The 14435-nt window shown below is 41.3% G+C and overlaps 4 protein-coding genes across 4 annotated transcripts; all 4 read right to left on the bottom strand.

Moving 5' to 3' along the window:
* Positions 1 to 207: 207 nt before the first annotated feature.
* On the bottom strand, positions 208 to 3464 carry BCR41DRAFT_336392 (pyruvate dehydrogenase complex dihydrolipoamide acetyltransferase; the record flags this gene model as incomplete). The annotated part of the gene is made up of 5 exons (XM_022022030.1): positions 3233 to 3464; positions 2165 to 2238; positions 1479 to 1928; positions 1152 to 1280; positions 208 to 947 (listed from the first exon to the last, which is right to left on the bottom strand). Exons 1-5 carry the CDS (start codon positions 3364 to 3366, stop codon positions 208 to 210), a joined length of 1527 nt encoding a protein of 508 aa, XP_021881387.1. The 5' UTR covers positions 3367 to 3464.
* A 7349-nt stretch (positions 3465 to 10813) lies between these two features.
* BCR41DRAFT_59280 (hypothetical protein) lies at positions 10814 to 11813 on the bottom strand. The gene has a single exon (XM_022030927.1). The coding sequence runs from the start codon at positions 11496 to 11498 to the stop codon at positions 10851 to 10853; it is 648 nt and encodes a 215-aa protein (XP_021881386.1). The 5' UTR covers positions 11499 to 11813; the 3' UTR covers positions 10814 to 10850.
* On the bottom strand, positions 11324 to 12776 carry BCR41DRAFT_353426 (hypothetical protein). The gene is made up of 4 exons (XM_022024143.1): positions 12642 to 12776; positions 12205 to 12511; positions 11949 to 12117; positions 11324 to 11817 (listed from the first exon to the last, which is right to left on the bottom strand). Exons 2-4 carry the CDS (start codon positions 12339 to 12341, stop codon positions 11503 to 11505), a joined length of 621 nt encoding a protein of 206 aa, XP_021881385.1. The 5' UTR covers positions 12342 to 12511; positions 12642 to 12776; the 3' UTR covers positions 11324 to 11502.
* BCR41DRAFT_353424 (hypothetical protein) lies at positions 12300 to 13524 on the bottom strand. Its single transcript, XM_022024142.1, has 2 exons — positions 12642 to 13524; positions 12300 to 12511 (listed from the first exon to the last, which is right to left on the bottom strand). Exons 1-2 carry the CDS (start codon positions 13086 to 13088, stop codon positions 12344 to 12346), a joined length of 615 nt encoding a protein of 204 aa, XP_021881384.1. The 5' UTR covers positions 13089 to 13524; the 3' UTR covers positions 12300 to 12343.
* Positions 13525 to 14435: the final 911 nt, after the last annotated feature.

Here is a 14435-nt window from a genome sequence, read left to right as displayed (position 1 = left end):
GACAGAAAACAAAAGATAAAGGTCGGAAGGAAAAGTATGGACGGATGAAGTAAAAAAGGCCTTTTTTTTTTTTTTGCTTTTTTCGTTTTTTTTTTTTTTTTTTTTTTTTTTTCTCTATGAAATGGCAGTGGTTGGATGACAAGAAATCGGGTGTAGTAGTATTTTGTATGGCGGAGGAGTCTTTTTTTTTTTTTTTTTTTTTTTTTTTTACAACAACATCTTGAGTGGATTCTCAATATAACCCTTGAAAGCCTTCAAGAACTGAGCTGCGACGGCACCATCGACAGTGCGGTGATCGGAGCTCAAGGTCACAGCCATAATAGAGGCAGTACGGACCTCACCATCCTCACCAGGAACGACCCGCTTCTCCGTGGCACCAATAGCCAAGATGCAGGACTGAGGAGGGTTAATGATGGCAGTGAAGTGCTTGACTCCATACATGCCCATATTGGAAATGGTGAATGTACCACCCTGGTACTCGTGAGGAGCAAGCTTGCCAGCGCGAGCGCGACTGGCAAGATCCTTGACCTGGTTAGAGATGGCAGCCAAGCCCTTGGATTCGGCATTGGCAACAATGGGGGTGATCAAACCAGAGGGAGTCGAGGTAGCAACACAGATGTCGGCAGTGTGATATTGTCTGATGGAATCATTCTGCCACGAGCTGTTGGCCTCGGGAACGGCCTTGAGAGCAAGGGCCGATGCCTTGACAATAAAGTCGTTGACCGACAACTTGTACTTGTCCTCCGAAGCCTTGTTAAGGACCTCGCGGAGCTTCAAGACCTTGTCCATCTCCATCTCAACTGTGACGTAGTAATGAGGAACATTCTGCTTGGACTCTGTCAAACGCTGAGCAATGATCTTGCGCATGTTGGTGATTGGGATATCAGTGTAACCAGCGCTAGTAGGGGCAGGAGCTGCCTTAGTAGCGGGGGCCGAGGCAGCCTTGGCTGTAATCGAATCGTGTCGATGAAGTTTGATTGATTCAAAAAAAAAAAAAAAAAAAAAAAGTCTGTCAGTTAAAACAATTGATCATTGCAAAAATCACATTTCTAACACCCTCCCTTATTGCAAAGCTGGTTTTCCTGTTCTTCAAATATTTTGAAAAAGAAGGGGAAAAAAAAAAAAAAAAAAAAAAAAAAAAGTCCACGTACGTGCAGGGGTGTAACCCTCAACATCAGCCTTCACAATACGGCCATTGGGTCCAGTTCCGGAGAGCTCGCCCAAATCAATCTTCTTCTCATTGGCGATCTTTCTAGCAATAGGACTAGCAAAGATGCGGTCTAATGGGAAAGGAGGACGAGAAGGGGAAGAGGAGAAGGGGAAAAGGAGAAGGGGGAAAAGAAATCGATAGTCAGGATGTTATGTTGCTGAATGTCGTATTTTCTAACCAGCTATCTGAGCTACATAATCATGAAAATAAAATAATAATAATAATAATAACAATAGTCTTCTTTTGAATATGAAACAAAGTCTCTTACCAGCATCAGAGCGAGAAGGAGGAGCGTTAGTGGTATCAGACTTCTTGGGTGCTTCTTCCTCCTTGGGGGCCTCTTCCTTCTTTGGGGCCTCTTCCTTCTTTGGAGCCTCTTCTTCCTTCTTGGTAGTGCCAGAAGCAGAAGCAGAAGCAGAGCCACCAGCATCAGCAGCAGTAAAGTCAGCAAACTTTTCTACATCTTCCTTGTTCTCAACCATGATAGCAATGGGTTGATTGATGTTGACCTCCTTGGATCCAGAATCAGCCAAAATCTTTGCAAGATAACCTTCCTCCTGACATTCAAAGTCCATCTGGGCTTTATCGGTTTCAATTTCTACAAGCACATCACCAGGGGCGATAGCATCTCCAACCTTCTTTTGCCATGTTCCGATGTTCCCCATGGTCATGGTAGGTGAGAGGGCCGGCATGTTGATAGTGATGTGTGTAGGGTATGCTAGATTATAATAAAAATAATAAAAAAGTTAATGTTTACGGACTATGTCATACATATTTGGGCACATGGGCTCGCACTATTTACTATTTTACTACTGCGCATAATTTTCATGTAAAGCAATGGACGTTCTTTTCTGTCTCTAACGGACCCACAAATTGCGTGGGTTAAGGTTGGAGCATCCCATCTCTTTGCTGGAATAATAACAAAAAAAAAAAACACAGATCGACAAGACTTACATTTGGAGCTATAGTAACGAGCCATGTTGGACTTGATCTGGACTGAGGAAGCAGCCAAGATATGGCGAGACGCACTATTAAGCATATGCAGAAGGAACAGATTACACACAAAAACATTGTTAGATCAAAGAAAGGAGAAGAAAAAAAAAAAAAAAGAAAGAAAAAAAGAAAAACCAACTATTATTTTGAATCGGCGGTATTCGGAGAAGGGAAGGTAGATGAGAAAGATGTATATGGATAGAAAGCAACTCCTCTCTCTTTAGTAACATTGGTTGTCAGCAGATCAACAGAACAGTAAGACACAGGTAAGCACCAACAACATTATTATCAAAGATGGAAAAAATAATAATAATAAAAGAAAATACAAAATACAAAAGTGCCCGCCTTTTTCAGTTTGTGGGTAAATGAAGCTGGTCCCAAGAGATTTTTTCAAAAATGCGCAAGCTGTGTTTGCTGGCTGAGAAAAAAAAAATCTGTTGGGGAGTGAGCACCTAGCAAGTCCGTCTACACCTTCCTACTCTTCCTCTTCCTCTCTCTCTTCCTCTCCGCGCCATTTTTTTTTTTTTTTTTTTTTTTTTTATGAAAGAAAAAAAAAAAAAAAAAAAAACTTCGATTGACTTTACTCCATTTCCAGTTTCACAATTCCCTGCTTTGCTGATATAAAAAGTATATCTGAATGAAATAGCGACGCGCGCCTTTCTGAAATTATTTTCTCAGTTCTTTTAGATCACACTTAGCAACCACATTGTGACGTATATGAACGCCACACACTCAAATCCATCTTTTCTGCAAAAGAAAAAAACCAAATCCGTTGAAGAGGTATAAAAAAAAAAAAAAAAAAAAAAAAAAAGAATGCCACAACATCATTCGAGCCAGAGTATCGAGAATCTTTTTTCCTGGAAGGTGATCTATCTCCATTAAAACATCATTTGCAATATATTTATAAAATAAAGAAAAAAAGAAAGAAAAAACACGTCCTCCTATGGTCTGCTGTTGCTGTAGTGATGGTGATCATTGTTATTATTATTGTTGCGGAAGAAAGAAGTGTAGACGTTTTATAGAATGTACCTTGGAGTGGCGGAAGAAGCGCGAACAGTGTTGTGAGAGACAATAGTCCTGGTCATAGGAATAAGGGTGGCAGCACGCTGGACAGTGCGACGTCCAGTGGCAAGAGCCAAACGAGAGACAGATGAGGAGATCATTCTACGGTTGCTGGTAAGGAAAGGGTAAAGGTAGAGAGAGAGAATGGATGAGGATGAGTTTGAGAATGAATAAAGAAGGACAAAAAAGATAAAAAAAAAAAAAAAAAAGATAAAAAAAAGTGTGGGAGAACAAAATAAATTTATTTGGTTTGATAATGATAATGTGTGTATCACTTATCGCGAATTGATTGTGGGAGATTAGAATCTGCTTTTTGATTGCAAGGTTTTTTGCAAGCCCGCTCTTTACAAAAACCATTATCACCCAATTCAGCAGAAAAAAACCCGCTCATTCATTCTATCTCTCTCTTTCTCTCTCTTTCGCTTTCGTTCATCTTCTCTCTCTTCTTGTCTCGGTCTTTTTTTTCTTGTATTCAAGTTTCTACCTCTTTTACTTCGCACTTTCATATTTATCGAGTTTACAATCATAAACATGTTATCATGTTTTTTTAATCCTTTATTATTGCGCTGTAGGAGGATAAAGAGTATGGACTAGTTGTTAAAACTGAACTACTTGTAACTGTCAGTCAATGCGAAGTAAGGCAAGTCGGAGTAAAGGAACTTCGCTGTGGTTCAGTAGCCATCTGTTAAAAGATTAAAACATGGCTCTCTACTTTTCCTATCCTATTCTTTCCTATTGTTTCCTCTCTCTCTCGCTCTCTCCCCAACCAGTTTCCCATGTAGGCACGGACAATTGAGGAAGGAGAGGGGGAGATCTAATAAATATCTATTAACGTTCATACGACAAAGAAAGTATAAAATCTTGGTCGTCTGTTCTGTGAATCCATTTTTTTTTTAAAGTTCGCGATTCTCCGGCATCCAAAAAAAAAAAAAAAATCTGTGTGTGCACAAGCCACGACGGCAATTTAGCCGCATGCGGCCAACTTTCTCCTAAATACAAACTTCAACCCTTTTGACCGACAAATTCCGAGCGGGCTAAAAAAAAAAAAAAAAAAAAAAAAAAAAAAGCGCGTCTTCCCCCCCACGCTCTCAACTATAGAAGTTTATTTTCTATACACATTTTCCCTTGTAGATACAGGGATCAGAAACAAACCTAGAGAGGATTGTATGCTCCACGTCATGTTTTAATACCGTGGTAGTTTTCTCTCATTCACAATTATAACACCAGCCCTTGGTCTTGTAAAAACGACTGAGTCTTCATCTAGTTTTCCTATAAAGAATAATAACAATAACAAAAGGGAGAACTTGGCAAAAGATTTCCATTATTTCCGTTGCAAAAAGAAGATCAGTTAGGAGTGCTATGTACGTACAGTAGTAAAATAAACAAAAAATAAAACACAAAATAAGGCAGAATATTTGGAAGATACGGTAGTAAATGAGAGGATGCTTATTTACAAAGCATCCTTGTAGACAATGTCCCGCATGTATAGCCCAGGTCTGAGATTAAGTTCAATTGCACCCACAACACCGATATATGGATCCGTCTTCAGCTTAGATTAGTTCTCGCTGATGAATTGAAGCTGATCCACCTCAAGCCTACTGTATTGATCGGTAGCGTACTAATAAGTCAAGCATGTATCCATCCTGATGAAAAATCGCTGGTCTGTTGAGCTCAAAGGACGAATCTGCAGCCTGTACGTGTAAAACTCCTCCAGCTTGGCGTATTCTCGACTTTTCCTAGCTCGGCCATCGCCCTCACCTACATCCACCTCTAGCTGGCCGTTTTCGCTACCGTCATAGCTGTCACCATGAGGCCCTGCAGAGGTTTGACCTGGCCTAGGCCATTTTTTATATTTTTTATATGTCCAGTCCTCGCCTTTTGGATGCAAGAGGTTATTATGGAGACTCTCGTGAGCTGGATGAACCTCACTGGTTTTTTCCAAACCACTGGCTCCGCTTTCAATTATGATGCCTTGCTGAGAAACCTTACTACTGGCGCCAGCCATCAATAGCACGATTCCAGTTGATGAGAGGGCCTGTACTGCATTCGCCTTTGCCCTCTCCCCTCATGCTGAGGCCCAGCACAGATGGCGACCTTCAGCCGCATGATATCCTCGTGCGCACATTCTCTGACGTCTTTGAGCGTATGGGCTATCGGGTAGTGTAGTTCAAGGAGCTGCTGTGGTTACTGCAACAGGCCTTCATCAAGGAATCCCCGAAATGGTTATTACGGAGTCTTGCTTGCTGAGCAGGGTCATGAATGTGAGCGTGAGCCTGCAGGAACAGAGAGGCAGCGCCTTCAGTTGGATTCATAGGATCAATCAGAGTACCAACCCTTCCAATGATACAAAGCGTGTACACTCCATATAGGTTGTTCGCAAGGTCTTTATCAAGGTTCACTTCCATGGACGTGAACGAAAGAGCGCAGTTATATGCTTATATGTGTTAACGGAATAACTTACCTTGCGGCTCTGCCCATCAAGAAGTTAAACCAAGGCTAAGTGGAGGAATATCCACTTGACCTCTCCCACAGCATAAAGGAAATTCTGGCCGGCTTTTACTACTGCGTTGCACACACATTCTTCAATAAACATGAAGGCACCGCAATAATGGCAACTGACCGGTACCTATATTGCATAATATTGGAACCCGAAACGAAATCTTGCTGAAACCTTTTTCTAGCGGGTGGTAGAAAGTTGTCTTCGGCAAAGGAATTATCTTCGGTAGAAGGAGCATCCTCAACAGAAGGATCACCTTTACGCTCGTGTATTCTGAAGGTCAATGGTAAATGGTAAATGGTAATTGTGTAAGATTAAGTACACGCAATGTATAATACAGTATAATAAGCCAATAAAAAACCGAACAAAAAGTAGCACACCCTTGTCTTTGCACGGGTCTTTCATTTTCATCTCCACCATCTTCAAAACAATACTTCGTGTGCACACAGGCCTAGCGCCATTTTGCACTGAGTTACTAACAACGCTATTAAAGCAAGCAGTAAACAGGAAAAAACTAAGGATTAATAGTCTATTGCTGAGAAGAAAAAATCAAACCGTTGAAAATCAAACTCCACCCTTTATTACTTGAGCATGGTCTACATCTACTCCTAGGCAACTGCAGATACTGCATTTATACACTGTAGGAGCTGGTTGACGGTGCTCGCCCTGCAGGTAAGTAATAATGATGGAGGGTTAAAAAAAGAATGACAAAATCTAATGAATATAAAATAGGAACCTTTGCCTTCGAATTGACCCAACATTCTGCACATCGTTGCTGGCAGCGTTATTCAAGTTATAGAAGGTATATAAGCTTAAGCTCAGCATGCACCAACCACTACCATGCCAAAAAAAAAATAAAATAAAATAAAAAAAAAAAAAAAAGTTTTCTACGATTGTTAAATACCGAAATCACTCATTCTTCATTATTTGGGTATGAACTGCGCACATGGCCTGGACAACTGCACCCACATACAGACGTGGAATGGAAGGGGGAGCGAGGCGATTGGGAAAAATCGTTCTGTCTTTATCAGTTGGGAAAATATTATTAATGTTTATATATTCCAAAAACATAAAAACAAAAAGATAAGAAGGCCTTACCACATTCCTTACATTCTGAGGGCATAGTCTCTTGCCATGTCTGTCGCTGCTGCACAGGCTACATGCCATGAGGCGTAGCATTGAGAGGGATCTTTAACTAATATAGATAATAAAATCCAAAAATAAAATAAAATAAAATAAAATAAAAATAAATGTAATAGTGGCAAAAGTAGAGAACAGTGGATAAACGTGAATTATATAGATGTAGTCCCTTCGGAAATACACCGATATTCTCCTCACCTAATGCAATAACAAAAATAAAGTTAAGCATTTTAGCATTGGCGGGTATGCAAGCGAAAATGCTAGAATTTAACTGTTACACTAGATTGTTCCTCGCAGAAGAACTACGTAATGTAAATTATCATTCCCATAGTTTTAGATAGGCTTTCTAGCATTACTTTTGTAGTGTAGGAGGTACTCTTTTATGATCATTACTTGGCTATTTAGCTACCTCTATTATAGACAATGCATCAGTATGGTACGTAGGTCCCTTGTCCTCTTTTTGTGAGGGAGATTGTGGGATTGAAAGAGAGCGAACAGTTGTTCATGTGGAGGTATGCGGGACGGCTGCTGGAGATCAACTCGGTGGAGTGAGTGCCGTTAGACCAAGGACTTGAGCTTGGCTATCCTTAGAATAGGACAAACACATCCTTGCTGCAAGAGCAACCTACGTCAAGCAAGCACTACATCGAAGTTCGGCTGCAGTCTTAAACCTTTCTACCTCATTTTTCCTTTCTTCCCCTTTTTCCATCTCCTATTCAAGCAATGCAAGCAGGGCAGAGCCGATTGGCCTATAAGCCCAGTCATATTCCTTCACCTGTTCTCCTCCTTGTAAGCTCTCTTCAAACCTCCGTCTCATCGGACTTGCCATGCTTTGATGACCCATTTGGCAGGTGGCGAAGGTCTGACAGATGAATGTATGGAACATATCTTTTTTTTTTCTTTTCAAATGAAGAGTGAAAGATATGTGAAGGTAAAGTGTGTGAAAGCAAGGAATGTAATAGAAGAAGGTGTAGAGTGGTAAAGTACGCTTAGAGTTCAGGCCCATAATATGTATATACTCTCGCATCGTATATTGTTGACATTGTGTGAATGGTATACCGTACTCAAAGTAGAGGTCAAATTTTTTTGAGCAAAAATTTTTTGGTGTCGACATTTGCAATGAAGAGAGCACTACCCTTTATTTTCTCTTTTCATTTACAAATAAGATACCTCTTTATTTCCACCCAGGGAGCCATATTGGGGCCAAAGCCACTCTCTGTAGCAGCCAGCAGATCTTGTAAGCCTCTTTGCACGAGGAAAAGATGCGAGTGCATTTAGTGGTCGTTTACTCCATAGAGTCCCCACTTCTGACCATCTCGACTTCTACCTGGTGTGGGCATCTCGTTGGGTCGAATCACAGATTATGGAGAAATTAAAAGATAACACTTGGGTCGATGTGTTGGCGAACCTTGTCAAAGGCGGAGAGGATATAGCTAAAGGCCCGGTATTTGAAGTCTATGCTCATTACTTATTTCGACGTGGTGATATTAGATTTCCCTTTAAGGATCTCCAGTCAGGCGAAACAGGATTTCTTGATTTTCCAGCAAATCCAGAAGAGGTGTTTATCCGGACCCAACAAGCTATTTCAGGTCACAGTAGCAGAGAAACATCCGATCAAGCAAGCACCATTCAAGGAGATAATTGATTATATTACTGGAGAGCAATCAAAGCCGAATGGAAGTGACGATACCATTTTCATCTATTTTGTGGTGCCAGGAGACGTATATGATAATTTTAAAGTTCAGAACTTTCTTACCACCAAAGATACGGTCGTCAAGAATCCATATGTATGCTTAAAACATGTAAGACAGCGTGTCATAAAAATCGACATCGAAGCTGCATATTCAGGAGGAGCAGCCGGTACGAATCTGAAGAATTAAATCGAATACCAATCAAGTGGATGAAATTTTGTCTTTTTTAAAAAAAGCATTATACCCGTTCCTTGAGAATTTTTTACAATGGTTCATTCTTTATGAATGAAGCCATCATTATCCACTTACCTTTTAGACGAATAGATAGAGCGGTTTAATCCGTCCTCCCTTCTACTGGGGCATTTAGAACTTTATAAAGCTTCCTGTGATCATCATGCGATCTTGTGTGCAAGAAAGGGCAGATTTTTGTGATACTATTATCAAAGAGTTTTGTAAAAATGGATAGAGATGAAGAATCCTGTGGAGAACCCAGTGAGAGTCTGATGATGAGACCCAAAACCATATTATTATCACCAGGACAGCTGGCATAGGAAATTGTCCTTTCTCGTATGCTTTGTCATCTGGATGCTTGCCACTTGCGGAAGACCCATCAATTATCATCATCCAAGGCGCCAGAACGTTTAACCAGGAGCTAGGATGACAGCTCCGCTCTAAAGACATAAATGTCGTTTTAGCCCCATGGTGCGTGCACGGGATGGCAACCTGTGACCAATGAGATCATATTAGTTGTATGTTCGGCCAATTCAGTGTCAGTATGTGAAGGCGGCGCGTCTTGAATCTCTAGGCGTCCAGGGACATGGAATAAAAAAACATCAAGAATGTGGCCAAGGCTGCCACGCGATTGACCGGTAAAATGTGATACAACATGGATTGTGTCGTCAGTATATTAATAGTTCTCGGTATATTAATGCTACATGCTGTTGAGGGCATCAATCTCGCCAGAATCATCCCCTCTCACATCAATTCATGCCAGACGGATGAAAGATTAGGAGGAAAAGGTCCTTGATGTCTGGGATATCCACGCTTATTTATAATCTCACCAAATGTTCTGTGTCTTGCGTTCATAGGCGGTTAACCGCAGTTTGGTTTTCGTATACCCCTTGAAGAACGTAAGCAAAAATGCCTTTATGTTTTATATTTGATACTCATCAATTTACCATTTTTACTAACTTGTGTATTTCAAATACTCATAGCCAATAAACGGTTTAGCAGCATTGAGAAGGAATTTTATTCCAAGGATTGGTCTGATTTATCAAGGCTTATATTTATGGCACCGTTAAATTACCAGTAACAGACGGCGCAATGTCAGGCTTCCCAGATGCTTGGCGTCGATTTCAGTCAGAAAAAAGAGAGGCGACACATAGACCATCACTCCTATTCTTTGATCCTCCTGGTTTGGATGGCTCTTATATGAGCTGCGACTCTAATAACAAGGCAAAAGAGATCCTTGTACATATTTTGTCGCATAGTCTCAGCTTTTGCTCACTTTAGGAGCATCTGGCTGTGGAAAGACTCGAACAGTTATGGACATGCTCTCGCAAAACTGGTGATTTTATTTCAATGCTGGTCGAGATGACCGCGGATCAGATGATGTCTGGTCTTTGATTACTTCTGTCAATCTTGGGGCTGGTGTTGACCTATCGGTAAACACTAATATTGCTATGATATCCGGACATCCCACTGTCAAACTTGTCCGGATAATAATTAGGTTTTACTGAATTGGGTGATATTCTAAACTTTATAAAATATATATACTCAGATGATACTGCATTTACGGGTTCCCCTAAATGCACATCTGGCGAGATGTCCGACGATTGCGTTCCTTTCAGTTACAAAAGGAACGAAACACGTTCGATATTGTGGAATAGGCTTCCAAGACCTTTTTTTTCGGGCTCGGCTTTCCCTCCCTTGTTTCTTGGTCTTGCCTTCCCTTGGCTCTATCGTTGCCTATTGCATTTTCTCACTCACATCTGCTAAACATATTGAGACGATTTTGTTTATTGCATTTGGATAGTTTTCTCTTATCATGTCGCTTCACAATTTTTTTTTTTTTTTTTTTTTTTGGTGTTAAAGAAAGTATACTTAAAAACAGAAAACTATCTGAAAGAGCAGATCCATTATGATGACGACCTTCAAGCACTAGTTCGGAATAACTGGGATTAGTTCTTAGCGTACGACAATAGAACAGTGTAGAGAGCATTGAGTTATACTGAGTCCTCCTCCTCCTTCATATCATTTACGCCTCCGCTGTTCTCCTTTTGCGCTTGAGTTCCTTCACCTCCATGACATCTTTGCCCCCGCGCTTGACCACCTTCAATTTGGACTGAATTCCCAGCTTCATATTTCGATGAGGCATGCTCAGTGTTGGAAATGGACTGTTGTCTTTTACATGCCCCTGTCGCTTTCCCTTTAGGCACTTGCTAGTAATCCGGACCAATGATTGAATCTGAAACAATTGGAAGAAAAAGATTTGATCCATTGATTTAAGTTCGGATGAACAGGTTGGCATTGTAAGCTCAGAGATCCTTGCATGGATGACAGTATTGCCAATCATTGCACCAAGGAAAAACACTATCTCAGGGCCGACAGACTGGAAGCTTATGAGTGGCAGATCTTCTTCAAGACCGGGGAGTAGATCATCGAGGCTGTCTTTTGTAAAAATGGCAATGCGGAGGGTATCCGCATTCTTTGACTGTGTTGTGGGGTGGATACCCTTGATTTCTCCATAATATACCTCACGTTTTCCCTCTGTTCGACCCACAATGTCGGGTTGCCTGGCTTGCCCATCCTGAGCCAAAGCAGCTTTTCTGTTCTCGCCCGCAGTCGATGCACTGTTAAGACTGCTAAAAGGAATAACGACAATTAAACCAAAAGAACATCCCATCTTCCTATATGCAAACGGCTAAACAATCAGGATGATATTGCCATTTGAATTGGATATGGCCTGGTATATTCATAAATTCACGTAAAATCGGCACGATGACGGACGACATAATATCACTTTCACTTTCAATCTCGCACCATGTATTGTAGTGTCGAAACACATACAGAGCCACAAACAAAACAGGTAATATGTCTTTTTCTTGGCATGTGTAATAGGATCCCATTATCATGTCAACGACCGACCTAAGATCGATCTCGGGTTCCTCGGCGGTTTCAAGGTCCTTGGATAGGTAGCTCAAGAGATTCATTGATCCCAAATTCTGCAGTCAACAACCAAAAAAAAAAAAAAAAAAAAAAAAAAAGGTGATTGGTGCCCATTATGCATTGCTCAAAACAAACAAGCAGTCAAAAAAACATAATGTCAACAACAACCATAGCCATATCCGCGAACCTGGACCCAAGCGCTCCATAGTGCAGCTGCTTCTACCGACCGCTTTACGTCTTTCTCTTGCAGCTCGCTGGTATAAAACCGACGGAGAACTTCCTTTGTGATAGCTGAGATCTCAGCAGTCTTGAATCCAACATGCTCTTTGTCAAAATGCAGGACACCAGAGAGCAGCCTAGATTGATACATTTCATCACGTCGATTAGTTTGTGTAATTTCGCTTGAACGTGAGTCTCATTTGTATGGAGTCAAACTTACTTACGCAATCTGATCTATTTGCTTGAAGTTCAAAGATGTCTTCTGCTTGATCTTGTTGTAGGACTCAGTTATCCGAGGTCCCCAGTCTTTTGTCAGCGGGAAACGGAATGTGAATTCTGGCCGCTCATTAATCCAGGACATATCTACAGTTCCACTGTAAGGTCGTCCAAATACCTCACCCTCATCACCTTTGTCTCCGCTAGACAGCTGTTCGTGATTGTCGAAAGTTCCTGTGACAGCTCCTTCATCGTTGTTGATATTAAAGAGCGGACGGCGCGGAGGCGACAGTGTTGGTGATGATAAGCCCGAGCCTCAGTCAAATAATGGAGTGCGAGCAGACGAAAATAGCACTATCAGTCGTCGGCCATGCAAATATTGAATGAGAGCAACAAACAATAACAAACAATATCAAATATAAGTATAAATAATAGTAACTCTTACCTCGTTTCGGACCCACCTCGAATTGTTTGATAAAAGTGGAATCAAAGTTGAATTATTGACGCTGATATAATGTTCTCTAACAGCCCCACTTCCTTCGATTATCTCGCTTACAGCCGACTTCGTGGACATTCGGACTTGATAGCGAATTCTTCGGTCTGCCCAAAATTCACCACCTTTAGATGCCTTCCACACTTTGTACTGATTAAGCGAACGTCGTCTTATGATATACGGTACAGTTGTTGATTGTAAAACTTGCATAAATAGCGGATGTGCATCTTCCTCACAATGGAACCCAAGCTCTTCGGCGAATTTCGACATTTCTATATCTTCACCCCTTTTAGCTTTCTTTTGTGCCCAACTCAACGGGTCATTCACACATGGTTCAACTGAGTCGGCAGGATGAAGAGGAGGTAGTTTTTCCTGTGGAGCTGATGATACGCTTCGCATTTGTGATTCTATACGCTCATGATTCTCGTGAACGATTCAATATAAGTAATGAAATTTCAATTTACACAAAAACAAAAGAAATCAAAGAATCATTAAGTGGATGTGATGTTATAACATTGTTCGATCCAACTCGTCTTTCCGCCGCCTCGCCGCGTACTAAGCAAAGGTTCGCTAAGAAAGATTCAGTATCCTGAAGCTAATGTTATAACGTCTAATTAACTGTGAATGCATCTCACAATCCGCCGCCTCGCCGCGTACTAAGCAAAGGTTCGCTAAGAATGTGCTCATGAAATCTACAGCCCACTTAATAATTCTAAATGAATAATTCTAAATGAATAATTCTAAATGAATAATTCTAAATGAATAAATCAATTACGGACCTTACGATGTATTATTTGTAACCGCTGAGTACAGTTGAAGAAGTTCAATGCTACTTAATGTTAAACAGTTAATACACCTGAAGTTGATTGGACAAGATTAATGAACCAATGTTACGTGACAGCTTTTTTCGAAACACAACTGGCCGCCGACGTGGTCTCCATTGTCCTCGTCTGGCACCACTTGAAACGGGCGCTGACGGAGTTTGAGAGCCGCCAGGACCTACAGGTCATTCACCCAGCCAAAGTTGGATTGGCAGGGCGAGGCGATAGCGTGGTTCAGAGCTAGGTCTACATTCGCGAGCGAAAAAAAGGAGATACTGCAACCAAAATCAATGAACGATCGCAATGAAATATGAATAATTATATTTTAATTAAAAGGATTCTGGAATTCTTCGTCTCGTTGGGAGCCATCCTGCATATCTTTTTGTGGAGATACCTGTTCCCTATTCTCGTCTTCACAAGCTCTTACAAGCTTTTTCAAAAAAATGGCGCACACTACTCATGTTACTTTTTTTTTGCATTATCCAGCATGGCCTCCATTCCCTCCGGAGTGCGCATATCATGCCCACCAGACAACTTGGCCAGTAGCTCAACCGAAGTATGAAGTGACTCCTTCGATAGAGGTGAACTATGCATGCTGCTCACAGGGGGTGGAATGGGTTCTTGGACTCCATCGGAAAGATCAGGAAAGTTACAATCCTCTATAGAAGGGCATGGCCCATTTTTATCCTCCAAAACATCCTGCACATCTTTCTCCGCAATGCGGTTGAGGTTCCAGCCGTTTGCCTCATTCACTGAGGCAACCAAGTGCTCGAAGTACGTCCTTTCTTGCCTCTCATAAAGGTGACGTCGCATGTACCGGAGCTCATGGTTCCGCTCTGCATTGGTAGTCGACATGGTTTTGAAGGGCGGCCGCATCTCTTCAGGAAGGACCGGCGTTTCAGCAAAGCAATTCCTTAGTGTTGTC

The sequence above is a fragment of the Lobosporangium transversale genome, assembly GCF_002105155.1.
Source record: "Lobosporangium transversale strain NRRL 3116 chromosome Unknown BCR41scaffold_18, whole genome shotgun sequence".
In the NCBI taxonomy this organism is placed as follows: Eukaryota; Fungi; Mortierellomycota; class Mortierellomycetes; order Mortierellales; family Mortierellaceae; genus Lobosporangium; species Lobosporangium transversale.
The sequence above is the reverse complement of the archived record's forward strand: the minus strand, read 5'-3'. Positions and strand labels throughout refer to the sequence as shown.

What these genes read in the sequence shown, in the direction of transcription:
- BCR41DRAFT_353424 (XM_022024142.1), bottom strand. Translation starts at nt 13,088, where the DNA reads ATGCGAAGCGTATCATCAGCTCCACAGGAAAAACTACCTCCTCTTCAT. An exon ending in CGAGGTGGGTCCGAAACGAG is followed by an intron (nt 12,512 to 12,641) that starts GTAAGAGTTACT and finishes TATTTGACTGAG; the next exon opens with GCTCGGGCTTATCATCACCA.
- BCR41DRAFT_353426 (XM_022024143.1), bottom strand. Translation starts at nt 12,341, where the DNA reads ATGTCCTGGATTAATGAGCGGCCAGAATTCACATTCCGTTTCCCGCTG. An exon ending in AAGCAAATAGATCAGATTGC is followed by an intron (nt 12,118 to 12,204) that starts GTAAGTAAGTTT and finishes GTATCAATCTAG; the next exon opens with GCTGCTCTCTGGTGTCCTGC. An exon ending in TATGGAGCGCTTGGGTCCAG is followed by an intron (nt 11,818 to 11,948) that starts GTTCGCGGATAT and finishes TGTTGACTGCAG; the next exon opens with AATTTGGGATCAATGAATCT.
- BCR41DRAFT_59280 (XM_022030927.1), bottom strand. Translation starts at nt 11,498, where the DNA reads ATGGGATGTTCTTTTGGTTTAATTGTCGTTATTCCTTTTAGCAGTCTT.